At 37.3% G+C, this 19,641-nt stretch overlaps 1 protein-coding gene across 7 annotated transcripts in view; it reads left to right on the top strand.

Moving 5' to 3' along the window:
• The window catches only part of NKAIN2 (sodium/potassium transporting ATPase interacting 2), an 871,385-nt gene extending 852,779 nt beyond the window's left edge, over positions 1-18,606 (top strand). For 5 of the 7 annotated variants that reach the window (XM_088795473.1, XM_088795477.1, XM_088795476.1 and 2 more), the window contains 3 exons: positions 11,914-11,995; positions 12,637-12,725; positions 16,161-18,606. In XM_088795473.1, coding sequence (XP_088651599.1) covers positions 11,914-11,995; positions 12,637-12,661 — 107 coding nt within the window. In that variant the 3' untranslated portion in view covers positions 12,662-12,725; positions 16,161-18,606. The remainder of the gene's footprint in view (positions 1-11,913; positions 11,996-12,636; positions 12,726-16,160) is intronic. The other 2 variants (XM_074333530.2, XM_088795478.1) reach the window with 1 other exon arrangement.
• Positions 18,607-19,641: the final 1,035 nt, after the last annotated feature.

The following is a 19,641-nucleotide window of genomic DNA, read 5'->3' as shown; positions in this document are numbered from 1 at the left end:
CATGCTCACAAAATAAAGTTGCTTGTCCCTTAGTCCCATCTCGAAAGAACAAATGAGAGCAAGACAAAGTGCTGGCACAGGAAGCAGAACTCTAAAAGCCCTTGGAAGCTGAGGCGTGCAGAGAAAGAACCTTCAAAGTTAGTCTTTTGATAAATGATGCTGGCGGGGGTGACCACTTCAATATGTCCAGTTGTGCTTTGGTTTTGGAAGTGGCATCTAATGGAAACAGAAGGCTGGGCTTAGCTATTTCCTTCTTAACAGCAAGAAGACTGAAAAACACTGCATCTCTAAGGATGGCCACCAGGTATGCGGAACTAAAACATCTGAGTACAGCAGCCTTACATGCAGCTCTGAAAGAAAGCCTTGTAAATAAGCGAGTGCAGGGCAAACCCTCAGTCCTGTGTGACATTTAAATGAGGCAGTTCCAGCAGGGGGAACTCAGGGAGGCCTCCACTAGGATTGGTTGGCATTGTGTGCCAGGGACTGAAGGAGAAACAAACTTGAAGCTCACAGGAGGTGAGGTTTGTTTAAATAATAGAAAGTAATTAGGCTGAAGACAAAAATCAGCAATGGCATTTTATAATTACAATTAATTTAAAGGTTAATTTCCTTTGGTGCTAAAATCTTATTTAAAACATTTACCAGGAAAGGAAATTAGGATGTTACTATCAAGAGGCATAGAGTGCTTCTGGGAATCCATGCCTATTATCACTTGAAATTAGGTTAGGCCCAAAGTGGGAATTTCAATTCATTTTTGTGTATAATAGATGGTGGTCAGGGCTCAGAATCAGCAGGGTCGGCTGTGGCAGGCAGTGCAAAATTTGCATTTTTGGTTTGTTGGTTTATAGGATTAATTGCAAATGTTTCCAACAAAGGACCCTAGTTTATACATGAACAATCCTGACACAAAAAGAAAATTGGATATGGATTGCTGCCTTTGTAACTAATGAAGTTGATGTTAAAGAAATTCCCAAGAGCAGAGAGGCAAAGGAAGCACATAGTCACACATCCATACACCTACATCCCTGAACTAAATTGATTGGGGAGACAATAGTTCTGATGGCGCCAAAACTGTCAATCCTGTTCCCCTCTCCCAAGCCCCTCTGTTTTTCATCACTCTGTTTCCCATTTGGGAATTGTCAAGTCTCAGGTTCCAAATGCCATATATATGTATATATCCTATTCAGCAGACCATTTCCCTGTAAAGTTGACTCGTAAAATTGGTGCATAACAGTTGCGACAGCCGGAGGAAAATAACTGTTCTGTACTAATTTTTCCCATTCACGGTGCCTTTGCAGATTTGCTCATTTTAAGCATTTTATCAGTACCACCAGTATGTAAACCAATCCCAGAAATAAGGACTCATGCAGAATCACAATGCTATGAACAACACTGGCAATCATTTACCTTAATCCCCTAATTTTACAGTTGAGGTAAGGAATGCTCAGATTGACTTGCTCCAAATCAATCAGTCATGTAGAGACAGCGCTGGGAGCAGAACTTAAGTTTCCTGATTCTAAGTCAACTTTCCGCCTCACTCCATTGTGATACTCGAGATAGACTCTTTCAACACATATTTCTTGAGTAACCGCTCTCTGGTTGGCTGTGTTAGTAGTGAGGGATGAGGCAGTGAACCAAGCAAATACTGCCTTTGCTTTCCTGGTGCTTTCAATCCAGCACATTTCACACAATGAATTACCCTGAAGTTCTGACAAAGGGAGTAGGGGTGCTATGAGAAGGTACCCCAGGGCCATCTGCACCAGTTAAGAAGACAAAGAAATTCTTCCCTGAGGAAGTGACATTTCAGCAGAAACCTAAAAGATAAATCAGAGGGATATGTAGACTTTAGCAAAAACAAATGTGCCTTTTTTAAAGACAGCTACAGTTTCGATCTATAGTTATCAAATGTACATCATAATTTACATAGGATTAAGTGTTTTAAATGAGCTCGATAGAGCAAACCTCAGTTTCAACTTTCCCAAGTATCAATAAAAATGTCAGAGTAACCACTGGACATTCTCTTTCCTGAAACTGCAACTGTCGTCCTAAAAACATGGTTAATTTAGGCTCAGGAGCTTTGTGATTTTCCTTTCTGGAGGCTGCAAAATGATGCACAGATTATGTTAACAAAAATTTCAAGCCAAGAAATATTTCTATATTGGATCATTATAGCATGCATGCTTTATTTTTTATTTCCCTAATATACACATTAATGTGCCCACGCCCAGTTAAAATCATTGCATTTAAATGGGCTACGCACTGTAAATATATTCTGGATGTCAGTTGCGAAGACATGCCATCATGTCTAACTAGCCCACCTATAGCTTGTAGTAACTGGTCTCAATTTCACCTGAAACGCATGTTATATATAATTGAAAGCCATTCTAATAGAAAAGAACAAAACAAACACTGGTAAATCTAATCCATCCAAACGTCATGGCATAAAGTGAGTCCAAGCACATTTAAGGTAAAGTTTTCTTAGTTAATTTATCACATTTTGCATGCTTCTCCACATCTATCAGAAGTATTAAAGATATCTGGATACATAATTTTCTGATTCTAGCTTTACAGATTTTTGACCTTCTCTGCTCTTACCACACTCATCACCATTCACTGCATCTACCCCCTTGATTTCCTTCATCAAGAAGGCTAATTTGGATTGCCTTTATTATGGAGAAAGGAGCCTTCTCGAAAACCACCAATTCCAAAGTTCTCTGACTGACTGTAACAGCTATCTTTTCTCCCACCTTGTTCTCCAGCCTTCCTCCTGGAGAAATGTTTCTTCAGGAACGCTCCCTCCATTGGAACCTTTGTTTCATACTTTGGATCTTTCTAGTTATCATCCAGTTCCAGGATGAGTAATGGTGGTGATACTCTCACTAGCACCCTTGGTTTTCTTTCTTGCTTGCACTTGCATTATGCTTGGATCCTCAAGACCTATGCCTGATAAAGCTCAGGTTCAGTTTCTCCACTTCTAATCCTGGGTTGCTGCCTAGTACTGGAGAAGTCGCTACACACAGTTGTATGCTCTCTCCTGCTTACAAGACTTTCATTCCTCTGCTGCTGACAGTGCTTTCAGGACCTGCTCCAAACCTTTCCAAGCTCCTTAAGCCTACTACTCAACTCTGAGAAAATCAATGCTATCAAACATAACATCCTTTATTTTTTCCCCCAGAACTTTAGCAGCACGCTATACCAGCAATTATCCTTTTGTCTCCTTGCCACCCTGCCCAAATCTGAGAGAAAAAGTTACTCCAAAGTAATCCTTCCACCAAGCATTGACCTCATGAGCTCGCAAGATCTGTATTCTTGCCCCTCCATTGGATAGTTCCTTGCCTACATCTGTGTCAAAGCCTCATAGACCACAAATCAGACAGGTTCCAGCCTCTCTCTGTCCTTTTGGATAATATACAAGGTGATTTCCCAAAACACTTGAGATGTGGAAACTCAGTTCTATGTAGCTTTTAATATAAAATATCTTTCCTTTTTTTCCACATATGTCACACATGTTGCTTGTCAGACCACAGTTAACCAACTAAGTGGGCAGTGGAAGGTTTTCCATAGGCCTACCTCAGTTCTTCTCAGCTTCTGCTGATGACTTCTATGCTTATGACATTCCATACAAAACTCTAGTAAATTATCATACAAAGTGCTCATCCTCTCAGAAAAGAACCTAATATGCATTTTTAAAGCATAGTTCAAATCATTTTCTTTGTATAAATCCCTTCCAAAAAGAGACGAGATCCCAAATCCATCCATCATGTACCTTTAATATACACGCCTCTAAGTATTACACACATATGATTCTCTTATTTGCCTTGGGTCCTCTGAAGACAACTCAGGACTGTTACGTTTTCTTTGCAGTTGCTACAGAGTTTGCTCTTTGCCTCAGCTTTCCTATCTGCAATATGGGTATGTTTACATCTGATCAATGGAGGCATAGAGAGGTCCAATTATTTTAAATTAGTAAAGCACCATATCAGTTAAAGAACTATGATTTAATAGCACTAATAGCAGTGTGATTTTGAAATTACCAAGTAAGAGACGAGTGCTTTTTGAATAAATATTCTTTGCTAAAATACGTTCCCTGTTGTGAGCTTCCCTTTTATTTAAACATTTTATTCATGAACACTGAGTCCAGCAAACCTAAAGCTGCCTTTTTAAATACATGCTGGCAATGAGGTATTGTAAAATAAAACTGTATCTTGGTTGTTAATGACAAAGCCACTAGTCAACATACTCGCTTTTGGAGACAGAGCTGGGAAAGGCCATGAAGGGAAACAGATCTGAAGCTAAGCTTAAATATTTAGAAGAACACATTTGAAGACATTAAAGAGTTTGTGTGGGCCTATGAAAATAGAGCATATATCCATTATCTCTGCAGGTAAGGATTTCAAGGGTACTTATCTCCAGTTGTACAAAAGGAATTTAGACCATAACCAACCATAGGCCAAATTCAAAAGAACTGCCTTTCTCCCACAATTCTTAACCCTATGAAGTTAGAATTGTGTTATCATCCCCACCTTATGGAGGAAGAAATTTGTGACCTGCTTATGGGTAGCATGCTCGTAAGAAGTAAAGGCACAACATGAGCCCAGGTCTTCTAACTCCGAAGCCCTCAGTCTTTATGCTCCTTCACAGCTTCCCTGGAATGTAACAGTGTTTTATATTATTAGAACACTGTTAGATGGCAAGATCCTGGTCTCAGCAGAAAACCAGCATGTGTTTCTTCAAATCTCATCTAAGGTATTACCCTCACTGAGAGCTGGCAGAAATAGGCAAGAGCAAAAAGACAAAACAGTTTATTCAGTGGAGCTCATATTTCATTTTTTAGTAAGTTTTTAGAACCAAAAGCTTAAAGTGATTACTCAAACTATTTCTAAATATATATATATATATATATATATATATATATATATATATATATATATTTTTTTTTTTTTTTAATGATACCACTGTGGTGATTGCTTTTCACTTTCATTGTTTAGCATATGTAAATGCATTACCAAGTTTAAAATATTGAAGATCTGATTCTGTTACAACTGAGAGAGAAACATGGAAAATAGGACCCTAAGACCCTAAGGAAATACATATTTGCTGAACAAGGTTAAGAAGTGAAGCATTTGTAGTGATGTAGCTGGTAAGTCCCAGTTCCCTCATTGTGTGCTTCGCCTGCCAGAAGCTCTCCATAGTATAACACTTTAGTGACCTTTCAAGCAACAACAAGATAAAGTGCCCCTATAAAGTGTTGTGTTTTCCTAATCAGAAAAAAAAAAAAAATCTCAGATTCCACACTGAGGGATTTTAGCCCAGATCAAATACCTCAAGCTCACACTTTACTAAGCTCAGTTGTTACCAGCAAGTAAGTCTGTGTGGGAGAAAGGCAGTTCTTTTGAATTTGGCCAATGGTTGGTTATGGTCTAAATTCCTTTTGTACAACTGGAGATAAGTACCCTTGAAATCCTTACCTGCAGAGATAATGGATATATGCTCTATTTTCATAGGCCCACACAAACTCTTTAATGTCTTCAAATGTGTTCTTCTAAATATTTAAGCTTAGCTTCAGATCTGTTTCCCTTCATGGCCTTTCCCAGCTCTGTCTCCAAAAGCGAGTATGTTGACTAGTGGCTTTGTCATTAACAACCAAGATACAGTTTTATTTTACAATACCTCATTGCCAGCATGTATTTAAAAAGGCAGCTTTAGGTTTGCTGGACTCAATGTTCATGAATAAAATGTTTAAATAAAATGGAAGCTCACAACAGGGAATGTATTTTAGCAAAGAATATTTATTCAAAAAGCACTCTTCTCTTACTCGGTAGTTTCAAAATCATACTGTTATTAGTGCTATTAAATCATAGTTCTTAAACTGATATGGTGCTTTACTAATTTAAAATAATTGGACCTCTCTATGCCTCCACTGATCAGATGTAAACATACCCATATTGCAGATAGGAAAGCTGAGGCAAAGAGAAAACTCTGTAGCAACTGCAAAGAAAACGTAACAGTCCTAAGTTGTCTTCAGAGGACCCAAGGCAAATACCTCCAATGAGGCAAAGTGTAAGCAAGTACAAATTTTATTTTTTCAATTTCTGCCCAGTTATGTACCTGTTTAACATGCTATAAATTGGCCAGAGAGAGAAAAGTGTTTTTTGCACCAATTCTCAACATTTGCAACACTCAATAGCATTCATTAATGAATGACCCTCTCACCCTAGTCATTTTGATGCTAAAGGATGTCCTAGCTTCTTTCCTTCCACTCCTCTAGATCAAAGAGACTACAGTGGTGGCTTCTCCCTACTGGTATCCAAAAACAAAACATTTTTGTTTTTTTTTAATCTCACAAGACCCAGACAACAGCTCACATTCCAGATCTTCTATAAGAGGTTTTCTCTTTATTATCATTCAAGTCCTTAACGAGGAAAGGGTAGAAATAACCAGTCAAATTGCACTTAGAAGTTTTTTCATGCTCCAGTCAATTGCCTTATTTTTCTTTATAACCTATAGCATCTAAAGAGTTCATTCAGTAAATCTATACTGAGGGTCTTTTATGAGCCAGACTACGCTCTGGGTTCTGGAGCGACTGTAATAAACACTAGTAAACAGTACTTCTCACGCAGGTTACACTATAGTGATAGAAACAACAAATAAACAAGTAGATTTATAACATGTCAGGTGGAGATAGGTTGCAATGAAGCAAAATAAAACCAGGTAAGGAGAAAGAAATCCATGTCTAAAATCCCAGCAAGTCCCCAATTCACTTTGCACCAATTAATTACATTTCCCTTTTTCCCAGTGTTTCCTGGCTTTTGCCACTTGTATGTGCCACTTACAACTTAAACACTACATTTCCAAATGAAGCCAAACACCAACTCCCTCCTGACATTCTTTTTTGTTCTGGTAAAGGCAGCCACATTCTCCTAGACAAATAATTTCTGAGTGAACTTCGCATCTTGCCTTTTCTTCCCCTTCCCCCATATTCAAAAACGTGGCATGTCCTAGGTTTTCTACCTCTTTCTCCATTTATCTTGCACTCATTCTCATCTGTCCTTTCTCAGTCCCCTATTTCTAATTCAAGCCTTCAATATTTCCTCTGTCTTTCACATTTTCTGATAAGCATTGAAAACAAAGCATTGAAATAACATAGTACACCAAGTGGCTTTAAGGAAAACATCTCTCCTTACTTTGAACACCATCACTGTAATCAGAGTTACACAAGACGAGACTGAGAAAATACATAATTTCCAGAAGAATGGACTGCTTCAATGTTTATATGATGTCTGCACAATTTATCAGACACAAAGGAAATGAACTAAACCTTGAAAGAAGCTTACCTTATCACCTCTTAAAGATACATTATAGAAAATCAAAACTTCTTATTCATAACTATTACTAGCAAATCCAGCACAGGTAGCTTTTCTTTGATTATTGTTCACATCAGAATATTCTGAGAATATTAAATTGGAGATAGGACAAAGATGAAGGAGTAAATTTTCTTTAAAAAATAAAACAGAGAAAAGATGCTGGAGAATAAATAACAAAGGGAGACATCTACAACCAACAGAAACTCAAATGAAGAACTCTAAATTTTTTAAAAATGAATAATAAAAGGAAAAGGAAAGCCTAAAGATTTGAGATTTAATCCAAAACATGATGCAAAACCTTTGATAACATTCCAGAACTTTTCTAGAATGACATGAGTCAAAAACAGAAATGCTTTCTCAATATATTTAGTAAGAAAAGAGAATGCCTGTCTTCTAGTCCCATCCTGAGCTGGTGTGTTGTCCCACGTAGTCCAATAAATCTGTATTTATCTGTAAAATGAAGATAATTACTCCTACCCTCCTCACAACAATACTGTAAAGATAAATGATATCTCCTGACAGGACTGTAGGAATCAAGTATTTTGCAATGTCAGGAATGTATTTTATTTTATTTTTTATTTTCTTTGGGGAGTATTGGGGGACGGTGTGTTTTCCAGGACCCATCAGCTCCATGTCAAGTTGTTATTTTCAATCTAGTTATGGAGGGCGCAGCTCAATGGCCCATGTGGGAATCAAACTGACGACCTTGGTGTTATGAGCACTGCACTCTAACCAGTGAACCATCCAGCCTCCCATTGGCAGCTCAGCTCCAAGCTCAAGCTGTTGTTTCTCACTGGCCCATGTGGGAATCGAAGGCGATCCTGGCGTTATGAGCACTTCTCTCCAACCACTGAGCCAACCGGCCACCCGAATGTATTTTATTTTTATTTTTGATTCTGGTTTAAATATTAACCTTCCCTCACTCCATGAGTGAAATGGTAAAAATCCATCCTGATTACAGTTAGAGCCTCTTCTTTTCTCATCTTGGTTCTGAATCACCTGCTGTTGGAGATAGGTTGCAATGAAGCAAAATAAAACCAGGTAAGGAGAAAGAAATTCATGTCTAAAATCCCAGCAAGTCCCCAGTTTCCATGGTCCTGGCTGATGTGAATGATCAGGACATTTGCAATCCTGCCACCGGAGCTTTAGTGCTATTGTCCTCAACTGAGTAGCTGTAAGCCAGTTCTACCAACCCACACAGCAGACAGGTCATGGCTAAGAAGAGCAAGCCCCAGACAACTCAAGCTCCATTTGCAACACACGCTGAGGGCACACTCATTTCCCTTCTGGCCTTTTCTCATGTCTTAGGAAGGTACATCGTTTCAGACTCAAGCTTTGTTTCCCATTTTTGGCCATGATTCTACCGTGTTTCCCCAAAAATAAGACCGGGTCTTATATTAATTTTTGCTCCAAAAGACTCATTAGGGCATATTTTCAGGGAATGTCGTATTTTTTTCATGTACAACAATCTACATTTATTCAAATACAGCCATATTATCTTTTTCTGGAACATCGTCATAATGCATTAAATGTGTCCGTCTGGCTGACTATCTTAACTGGGGCTTATTTTCGGGGTAGGTCTGATTTTCAGGGAAACACAGTGTCTCTTGGACTTGAAGCTTCACCTTGGTTCCATCAGGTTATCCCTTGGTTCACTCCATATTCTTTGGCTTATAATTGCCATCTGGCTTTTTCTGCCATCCATCTGAAATGCCTAGAAACAAGGTAAGGAAATATTCTTAAGCAACACCAACACTAATAAACCTGAGCTTGACTTGGATCTCCGTATCAGTGGAGAACTTACTGTTTACATCTGCCCTGATCTTCTTCGTCTACCCTAATCCACTCTGTTCTCCAGCACTAGTGTGTGGACCATCATACTGAAAGGGAATCTCAGAACAAGAAAACTCTAAAACTGTGAATATCTCTCAGCAAATCAATCCTTAATTAAGTGTCAGTGTCGACAAGAGCAAACCCAAATGAACAAGAATTTAGGCACTATCTGCAGTCATGGACAATAATTTCTCAAAACATAGCCATTAAATATAGTTGTCTTTCAATTATTACATAGCTCTTCTGGTACAGCTTATATTAGCTAAAGACAAATGTGAGCAATTCGAAAACAAAAGAGATTCACTCTCTTTTAATTCATCTTCTATAAAATACTTGGTGTAGTTTCAAAGTTGTCCCAAATTAAACATTTTGTCTTTTTTATTTCTCCTTACTGCATGGGCTTAGAAGAGTCCTAAATTTTTTCAGGGGCTTTTAGTGTTCTTCTTACACACCATATGTCTCTCACCCAGAGCTCTGCATTCATTATCTTATTTTATCCTCACACCAAGTGTATGAAATAAGTATTATCATCCCTTTTTTCAGCGATGTCAAGAGATTTGTCTAAGGTCACACAGCAGGCAAGTGGTCAAACTAATATTTAAACCCTGATCCTTCTAACATCAGGGTCTCTTTTTTTATACTAGTCTATTTTTTTATGAGAAGAGAAAGTCTGCCTTGAATAAAAGGGTTTTCACAGTAGAAAGAAATGAGATATTAAACTACAAGTAGACATGGAGGCACTTGAAATGCATATGAGTAAGTGAAAAGGAAATCAGAAAAAGCTACACACTGTAGGAGTCCGACTACATGACATTCTGAAAAAGGCAAAACTATGGAGACAGTTGAAAGATCAGTGGTTGCTAGAGATTAGGGGAGAAGCAGGAATAAAAAGGCAAAGAACAGTGTTTTTTCAGGGCAATGAAACGATTCTATATGATACTAAATTTGTGGATACATATTATTATAGATTTGTCAAAACCCATAGAATATAAAACACCAACAGTGAACCCTGATGTAAACTCTGGACTTTGGGTGATAATGACGTGTCAATGTGGGTTCACTGACTGTAGCACATGTACCACCCTGGTGAGGATGTTGATAGGAGGGGAGGGTGCAAGTGTGTGGGGAGAGGAGGTACATGAGAACTACTTTCTGCTCAATTTTGCCATAAACCAAAAACTGCTCTAAAAAATAAAATCTATTAAAAAATAATTCCCCCACTAAACGGAAAAATGGACATAATGGAGTTTATGGTACTTCACACCTTTCTCCAATTTCTGCCTGTAACACTTAGGATATTATAAATAAAACCAGAATTAGGCAAAACTAAGCCAATAGAATAAGATACTTGAAAGAGTGAAGCTATCCTAGGGCATCCTACTTCAGTCTCTATTCCCCTTTCTTTCTCCTTCCTGCCAACTATCTTGTCAACCTTTTTGTTGGTTTGCCTCTTTTACCCCCCACCACACAACCTCTATATCCAGGAATGGAAAAGAAAAAACAAAACTTTTTCATAGTACTCTCAGTATTTACTGTTCCAGTTACTACTGCTACCAAAACAGTGTGTGTAAAACAACCTTTTAGTATGCTCGTGGATTCCGCAGGTTAAGAATTCAGACAAGGCACAATGAGGATGTCTTGTCTCTGATTCCTAAATCCCTGGCCTCAGCTGAGAAGATACTAAGACGGCTGACTCAACAGCTAGGGGCTGAAATTATTTGGAGGCATTTTTTCCTCACAGATCTGGGTGTTGATATTGGGTATCTGTTGGGATCTCAGCTAGCCTGAGATCAGGGTATTGAAATACGATCCATGGGTTCTCCATTGTTCTCTCCATGTGGGCTAATTTGGGCCTGGTGACAATGCTCCAAGAGAGGGCATCCCAAAAGAACAAGAGGGGAGTCCATGACAGTTTTAGGATCTAGACTTGGAAGTCACATAGTGTCACTTCTAGCATACTCTATTGATCAAAGCAGCCACAAAAGTCTATTCAGGTTCAAGAGGAAGGGACCCAAACCACTGAATGGGAGGTGTGTCAAGGTTACATTGTAAGCACATTTGAAATGGAGATATTGTTATAGCCATTTTGGAAAATATAATCTACCATAGTAACTCTTGTTATGTCTTATTGTACGTTAAATATCTAGGTATATACTGCATTTGAATGTTTGGCTAGACCTAGCTCCACATCTTTATTTGTGATTGATTATTTCAGATTATAAACCACAATGGCAGGGACAGCCATGTTGAGTTAATTTTCATGAGCTTCACTATAGCACCTTGTACTTAACAATCACAGTGTATAGTGTTATTACTAGTGTTTTAAATTGCTAATAGATACATGTGCTTGCCCCATCATTATTTTTTACATTTGTGATGTGTTGCAGAAAATCTCCACACTAACCAAAAAGACATATAGCGTCTTTAACATGCAAGTGAATTTTATTACTACAATTAGGTTTTGCTAGCTTGAGAAGAGTACATACATTCTTCTCCCAAGTGAATAGATTCTTGTAAAGCAATAATTGCATCTCACAGTTGGGGCAGGGGGTGAATCACTATCTTGAGGGAACTATCTTTTTTTCTTCCACAATTAGTCACTTCTGGTTTACTAGATTATTAAAAGGTTCATATTAGGCCACTGTGTCAGGCCATGATCATGAATAGCTTATGTCTTCTGAAAAGTTAATTAATGGCGGCAATTGTCCCTTTTCAGTTGATTTCATAGGTGGCTTTGATTCTTATGGCTATCAAGGGCCTCAGAAGACATCTCATTTACAACTACAGCCTATGTACATGTAAGTATTCTACTTGGGAGGTATTCTTCTGGGATACTAAAAACTGGTTAAGAAACAGTCTTGTGGCACAAAATAGATGGCATGCAACTTTTTTTCAGTTCTATACTTTCAGTATTTTCTCTTCTATTCATATTGTTTTGTCTGGGATAATTCTAATAACATTTTCTTCATAATTTTTTTTTAAATTTAACTTATCAGAAATGCCATAGCTCAAGTTACTTTTAGTTGTACATGGCTACAAAAAAACCTATATAATATATTACTTTTTTGAGTTACCCAAAAAGTGTATATTTTGAAGATGATATAACATTATATATAGTTATATGTACTATATATAAACCATATGTTTTGATTTTCCCAGGATAGTCTGAGTTTACACAGGTTGTCCTGGTACAATCACTACCAGCACCCCCCATTTCTCTCAAAAGTGTTCTCATTTGGATGATAAATGATAAGCTATCAGTCTAGTTATACATAGTGTTAAAAATCAAAAACTGAGCAATACTCTTTCTCTATAATTTTTCTGATATTAAAACTGAAAATGAAACATAGTATTAGCACTGAAACTTATCAGACCCTTAACTCTAGCACTCAAGAGAGCAGACATACAATCAGAGCCTGATTTTTATATCTGTGTTTAGGCAAATTCCCTTGGATAACAACTGATAACAAATTCTATATATCAGCATCAAGTGATATGCTGAATTGCAAGCGAAGATCAAAATAGAAAGTAAGATTCCAATTCATTTTGAAATGTGAGCTTCTCTTTTTGAAGATATGTGTTTGTCATTGTTGTCCTTCACCATTGAATCATTTTCCCTTTTAATATTGTTAGTGTGTAGGGTAATAAATGGATTTGTGGAGAGATTAAAGTAATCTTTATACGGACCTTTATAAGCTCCTTTTTTAAAAGGGAATGATCTATGCATCCTACTTGAATTTTTCTTTGTGTCCCTTGTAGTTCCCTATTTGGTAACACCTCTCATAAAAACAACTTTATCAGTTCAGATATCAGTCAACACTATATGCCACTCAAAGCATTCCCTCTGTAAACAGTATATCACCTATCCCGTCTTACAACCGCTGTCCTAATTCTGCACTCATGACCTTAAGTTTTCCATTCTCTTTATTTTAGAACTCCCATCCCATCTTCCATAAGGCTGTCAGATTAATCTTCCTAAAGTATAACTCTGATAATTTCATTCCCCTGTCCCCAAATTATCAATGACTCCCTATTACCTACTGAACAAAGTCCAAACTCCTTACCATAGGCTGAAACTGTGCTGATCTGGCCCCAAAGTCTCATTGAAATGTTATCTAGTCTCTTCAACCTTTAATAACTTTTGAGCCTCAACAATATGCGGGTGATGCTAGGACACGCTAGGAAAACGGAATGATGACTAAAAACTGGCCCCAGTCCTCCAGAAGCTGATAATCTATTGAGGGCTTAAATTGTCTTATGTCTCCTCTTAGCCACTTTTTTTTTCAGGCAAACTATTAGGTTGGTGCAAAAGTAATTGCAGTTTAAAAGGTTAAAAATAATTGCAAAACCCACAATTACTTTTACACCAACCTAATAGAACTCTTGCCTTGTGCAAATATGACATGTATTTTTCCAATTGTTCATGCTGTTTTCTTGACATAAACATCTTTTTTTTCAAATTCCACTCTTTGAAACCCCACTAACCTTCATATTAAATCTTAAAATATATTTCCTTTATGAAACATTTCTTAATCTCTTTTCCTCTGTTACTTATCTTTTTTCTTTTGCCCTATATTACAGTTGTTTCTATTTATATCATACTTTTCCTTATCTTCCCAGGAAGATTAGATAGCTTAATAACAACAACAACAAAAGATAAATCCTTTAACTACTTTGCCATTCTTCTCAACATTATATCATAGCTGTATGTTAAAGTAGCCTATTAAAAATAAAGGCAAAGTGGTATGGAAAAGTGGTTAAGATGACTTATTGCAAACAGCCTGAGATAAAATTCCTTATGAACTTGGACATATAACTGTATTTGAATAACTTTATTTATTCTCACAAAGCCTAAGTTTCCTCGCCTCAAAATAGAGATGATAACATACATACTTCATATAATTGTTCTCAATCTAAATGAAATAATGCGTGTAAAGCATATAAAACATAGGGTGTACCATACAGTATGTGCTTAGTAAACATAATTTATTAGTACTAGGAACATGCTTATGTTAACCATTATTCATGAAAAGACTTTATCAAGTCAGAAATCATTATATACTATATTTCATTCCCAAAGGATTTCCTCTGGAAATAATATATCTCATATAATACTAGGCCAAGTAACATGTAACAATATGTTTGTGATCAAGAGTAAACCAGGACATCTACCATTGCTTGCTTCTGACAATATCATGTAACATTTTTATCATGCAGCATTTCATTGTGTTGGTAAATAGGAATAATCAATAAATATGATCAAGCTATACTAAATTAATTGTAATTTATTGTAAGCGTTGGCTATAATAAAAATATAAGAATGTTAATTTTATATCATCAACTACTTATTTCAAAACAGGCATTTATAATTCTAATGTTGTCTTTCAACAGCAGACTCTGCAAATTTAATATCCAGCACCAAATTGTTTGAGGACAAAACTTTCTGTGATTTGTTAAATAGAGTACTTTAAATGATAAAGCAAAAGGAATAAAAATATCGTTTTCTTCTTTACTGCTAAGGAATGGTAAAATTATATAAGAGCTTTCAACTCTTACTGCTCATGAAATAAGTTAAATATTTAATGGAATTCAAATTTAGGAATTTAGAAATACTTAAGGTATGTAATAAATCACCAGCCAAAATATGACTACCATCGCTTCCACAAAACATCCCCTAGGGGCCTCAAAGACTAGAACACTAAGATTTTATTTTACAAATAAGGAACCTGAATCAAGAGGAAGGAAAACAAGGTCACACAACTTGGCAGTTGTGCAGCCCCAAATAGCAACCTGGTTTCCCGACTCTTAGTTCAGTTGTACTTCTTCACACTAACTTAGCAGCCATAATTCCATCCATGCCTGCACCCCTCCCCCTTTCCTTCATTTATTTTATTCCCTTTTGATTTCACATTATGCAGTGTTGAATGAAGAAGGGCCTTTTCAACTTTGTAGACCTCAAAATCAATCACTGGAGAGCTGCTGCCTACTCAAATCCTATGAAAAAAACAAAGCTGACTCATGCATAAACCTCGTCCCCTGCCGAGCAGCAGAGACCTGAGTGTCTCCTATATCTTTGTCCTTCAGGGTGTACCTTCTCCTGTCAACCTGCTATAAATAAGTCTCATAAAGTAAGCGTAACTGAACATCACGGGCCAGTCCAAGCACCCTGACAGTATTACATAGCAACTGGAAGTAAAAGCTGTTCCTTAGAAGGAGAGCAAATGCTGAAAAGTGATGTGTACTTTGAGCCATGGGACTTCCATTATCCCAGCAAATCTTCTGAGGCAGAGAGCCTGGTTAGAGCTTTGAAAACACTGCCTAACTGACCCACTCACGGTCCTGTGTCCACTCCTACAGACAGTCGTCTTTTTTTTTTTTCCTTTTTTTTTTTTGTGCAGTTACATTTGGTAAATGTTCTTGGCCTATAATTCTTCAGATTACCTATAATCATCTAAAAAGGAAAGGTTTTCATTCATTGTTGTCTTATAGTTTGGTAAGCCTCTCTGAAACCAACAATCCAACAATCTCTACGAAGTTGTTGCACAAAAGCATTCCCCTTTTCTAAGAAAATAGCTGCTTTGACTAGCACTGACCTATGTGCCATAATAAATAGAGATCTGGTTGGGCTCCCTGCAGTATAAACTGTGAGAATGTCCCACGGTCTATTAGACAACATTTGAAAACATCACCTTCTTTCTCGAAATTTAACTGTACAGCAATACATATTCATTTCATTTGTCCCAGAAATGGATTTTAAATTACTATAAGTGGCCTTTCTATCCAGGAGGTTGCACCGAGAAAAAAGAAAAAGAGAGGAAAATTGTCTATTTAAAAGCACAATTGGGCTTGGAGGGTTTTTTTTTTTTTTTTTTTTTTTTTTGCTTGCTCTTATGCTTAGAGAGGTGACAAAAGGTGCTGCGCTTCCCCCTTTGATTAAAAGCATCTTTGCTTTCTCTCTCTCAGGTCAAAATGATACAGATGGCTTCAGAATGTCAGCTCTTGGACCTTTCAAAAAAACTTGTTTCCCAGTGGCCTCCTGCATTTTATGAAGAGCAAGAAGCAACTGATTTTAAATATCTATACATGTTAACAAAACAAACACAAAGCCTCCACATACACTGGGGCACACACACACACACACACACACACACACACACACACACACACCAATTCCACTTGGCCTCCTCTGTATAACTGAAACAAATATGCAGGACACGCCCATCTTGGATTTCCTGAAAGCGGGCTTCCTTCTTCCAGGCCTTTGGAAAGTTTAAAAGGAGACGTGTTGGTGCCCTCTGCTGGCCATCACTGACTTCTCTGCAACCCACTCAGTGGGCCTCTGCAAGCTGCGAAGTCACCCAGGGCACAGTAGCTTGAGAGTCCTGTCTTCTGCACTCCATAAGTCTTGATAGTACCACGGCTATGTAGGCAATATAATTGCAAAAACAAACAAAACATGCCATGATGACCTTGTAACTGAAGTCTGAAACGGCAGTTTGTTTGCCCTAAAGGCTGTACGTACATACTTGCCTTAACCCACCTAAGTTGTGCGCCCAAGAATCTCAGTGCAGACATCCCCAAGTCACTTCCTTTAGGCTAACACACTGCTATTAATTCCGAATGAGTTCGAGTCTGTGTGTTTTAAGTCAAGAAACAAGACTGGATAGCCCAGCAGCTCCAGTGTGTCTGTGGATGAAAACTGCCAGCTGTCAGCAAAGTGCTTTACCATTGAGCCTCCGCAGTGGCCAAAAAGAGACAAGTAACAATAATCACGACAATAATAAATCATCTTTATAATTCTTAAATATGGTCTTCTGATGCGGTTAAGTGGGACAAAGTAAAACTTAATCTACTAAACTCAATCTACTGGAAGCAGAAAGCAGAAATGGCATAACTCACTGATCTTATTTATCGCACTCTACGTGCTTTTCTAAGTCTATAAGTATCTACAAATGTCTTTTACTAACACAGAAACAACTGTGGATTTCTATCAACAGAGGCCAACTGAATATGTATTAGCTATGTTTACTCTTTTATATCTAATTCAAATTGGAGACCCTATGTAGGTGAACTTTTTTTCCTAACTTCAGCGTATGAGATTATTTTTTGGGTGGGCGGGGCGGGAGCAATAGTTACCTTGGTGAAATATTTGAGATCTCTTCGTGGTAATTGGGGGATTCGTTGTGTGTTAGAGTGTATTTTAATCCTCTTGTATTATTGTGGCAGAAAAACTGTGCTGTTAACGTAGTTGGCAACAAGATGCCTTTGGAAACTTAATAGTAGGTCAATGTGTTTATGGAATATTCTGAATTCCTAGGAAATTTTGTTCAATATATTCAAGCATTATTTGGTTTTCATTAGTAGAAAACATAGCTCAGGCTTGTCAGGAACTCAGATGAGTCATATTTTTCTTGGATCCACCTGAAACACTAAAATCAGTTTTTTTAAATGAATACACCATCTTTAAATACAGTGAAATTCAGACTGGCAAAGGTATAAATTGGCATAGAACAACATTTTCTCTTGGTTGCTATGACGTTTCGGTTATTGGGTTAACCTACTTTGGACCTTAGCCCATCCAGAGCTACATAAACCAGTCCCATTAATGTGTTGCATGGATGTCTATGATATACAAGTACACGCATATACATTTGAAAATGATAAAGGAACAAAGGTTCCTATTGGAACATAAACTACGGAAAAGCTTTCAGCACTTGTGCTTGAATTTCTCAGTGGCTTGTATATGTTTGTCCATACATACATGTACAAAACATAAAATTACAAACATGTCAGTGAAACCTCATCTAATGATTTTATAGTGACATGCATGTTTAATGTATGAGAAAATATTTACCAATGTATTGTCCTTTGATTCTTAAAATATAAATACTATACATGCCAGAAACTATTCCAATGTAATTATTAATGTGACTATTAAAATGAGGTTTCACTGTACATTCATGTTCTGATAAGATTCCACCTTCTAGGACATGTTATATGGATGGAGATTGAAATGCACAGAGAATAAGACCTCATATTCCTGCTTTAAGTTGCAGTCAAGTTACCACTAAATCACTACTATCATCACCACCAAAATTTCAAAAAACAGTTGTTGACTACTAAAAAGTGGACAGGTCTTTTTTTGGGAGCAGTGAGCACAGTAGTGTGATTAAATCTGGAAAACATCTAAGTTGTATAGCTGTATCCTCCTCAAAATCCGGTGAAGAATGCTATTTTTCTAGGCTGAGCTTTTGTTATAAACCTAATATTCAGAAGGCAAGAGTTACAATCCTGATGTGTCTTTTTTTCTTTTTTTGCGTTTGTTAATTCTGAATGTATTTTTAACAGAGTGATTTTTTTGACTTACTAGTGTAATTTGCATTTTAAAAATAAATGGAAAAACAATTAAGTTTTGGAGCCATCCCTGGAAGCCCCTGATCCTTTTCACGGTGTACTTGATTATGTCATCGACAGGATAAGCCTATTAAACTTACATGGAGACAATGCTGATATTCCATTCCAAGCACAGATGTGTCGACAGTAAAACGAAAATGCCCGGTCATGGCACCATTTTAGCTCAGTCACATAGTAACACGTACTTCCATTATCTCCTGACACTGTGTTTTGTTTTTTTTTTGTTTTTGGGAGTTTGGGGCTTTTATTTATTTATTTATTTATTTATTTATTTATTTATTTATTTATTTATTTATTTATTTATTTATTTATTTATTTATTTTTACAAGACTGCCTGGAATAGACTTGCTGTCATTTGGGGATCTTTTTCTTTTTTTTCCCTACCTCTATGTGGAATTTAGAGTTAACATCAGTCTAAAGCTGACAGAGGTATTAAGGAACTATATTAAAAACCTTTGGTTAACGTAGGTAGGCTTTTTCATGTTTTGTACACCAAATTATTTAAAATAATTTATGTAAAATGCTCATTTATTGCCCCTTGATGACATAGTCTTTGACAGTGACTCTAGTGAAGCATGTTGGGGTAAGGTAGGCAAATAGAAAAGATTAACCCCTGGCATTTGTGATTGTCCAACCATAATTTCAGCTGAGGTTCACTGTATGGATTAAAGGGACAGGAGGCCGCAGGCTGAGGCTGCTGGTGGGTTGTGTCCTTTCTCTCACTGTACACAGGCACACACCAGCCCCCAGAAGCCGAAATGCCCAAACTGGTGAAAACAAGGAAGGCTTTGAGGCAGCATTCAAGAAGCTGAAGATCAGCTCATAGTACTTGACTTCCCCGCCACACGGTGAGAGCCTTGTAAAGACCAAGTCTGTTTTCCCTTTGCTCACTGCGTGAAAAGTATGCTGATGAGGGTTCATTGAAGTAGGTGTGCATGGCTGTCAGGTTGTTGCTTCACACTGTGAGGTCAAATGCACCCAACAGCTCAGCTGAATATAAAGAGATTAAAGTTAATAGATCAAATATAGA

The sequence above is a fragment of the Rhinolophus sinicus genome, chromosome 2, assembly GCF_057876585.1.
Source record: "Rhinolophus sinicus isolate RSI-liver-muscle chromosome 2, RSI-T2T, whole genome shotgun sequence".
Classification (NCBI taxonomy): Eukaryota; Metazoa; Chordata; class Mammalia; order Chiroptera; family Rhinolophidae; genus Rhinolophus; species Rhinolophus sinicus.
This window is presented reverse-complemented; position numbering and strand designations above follow the sequence as displayed.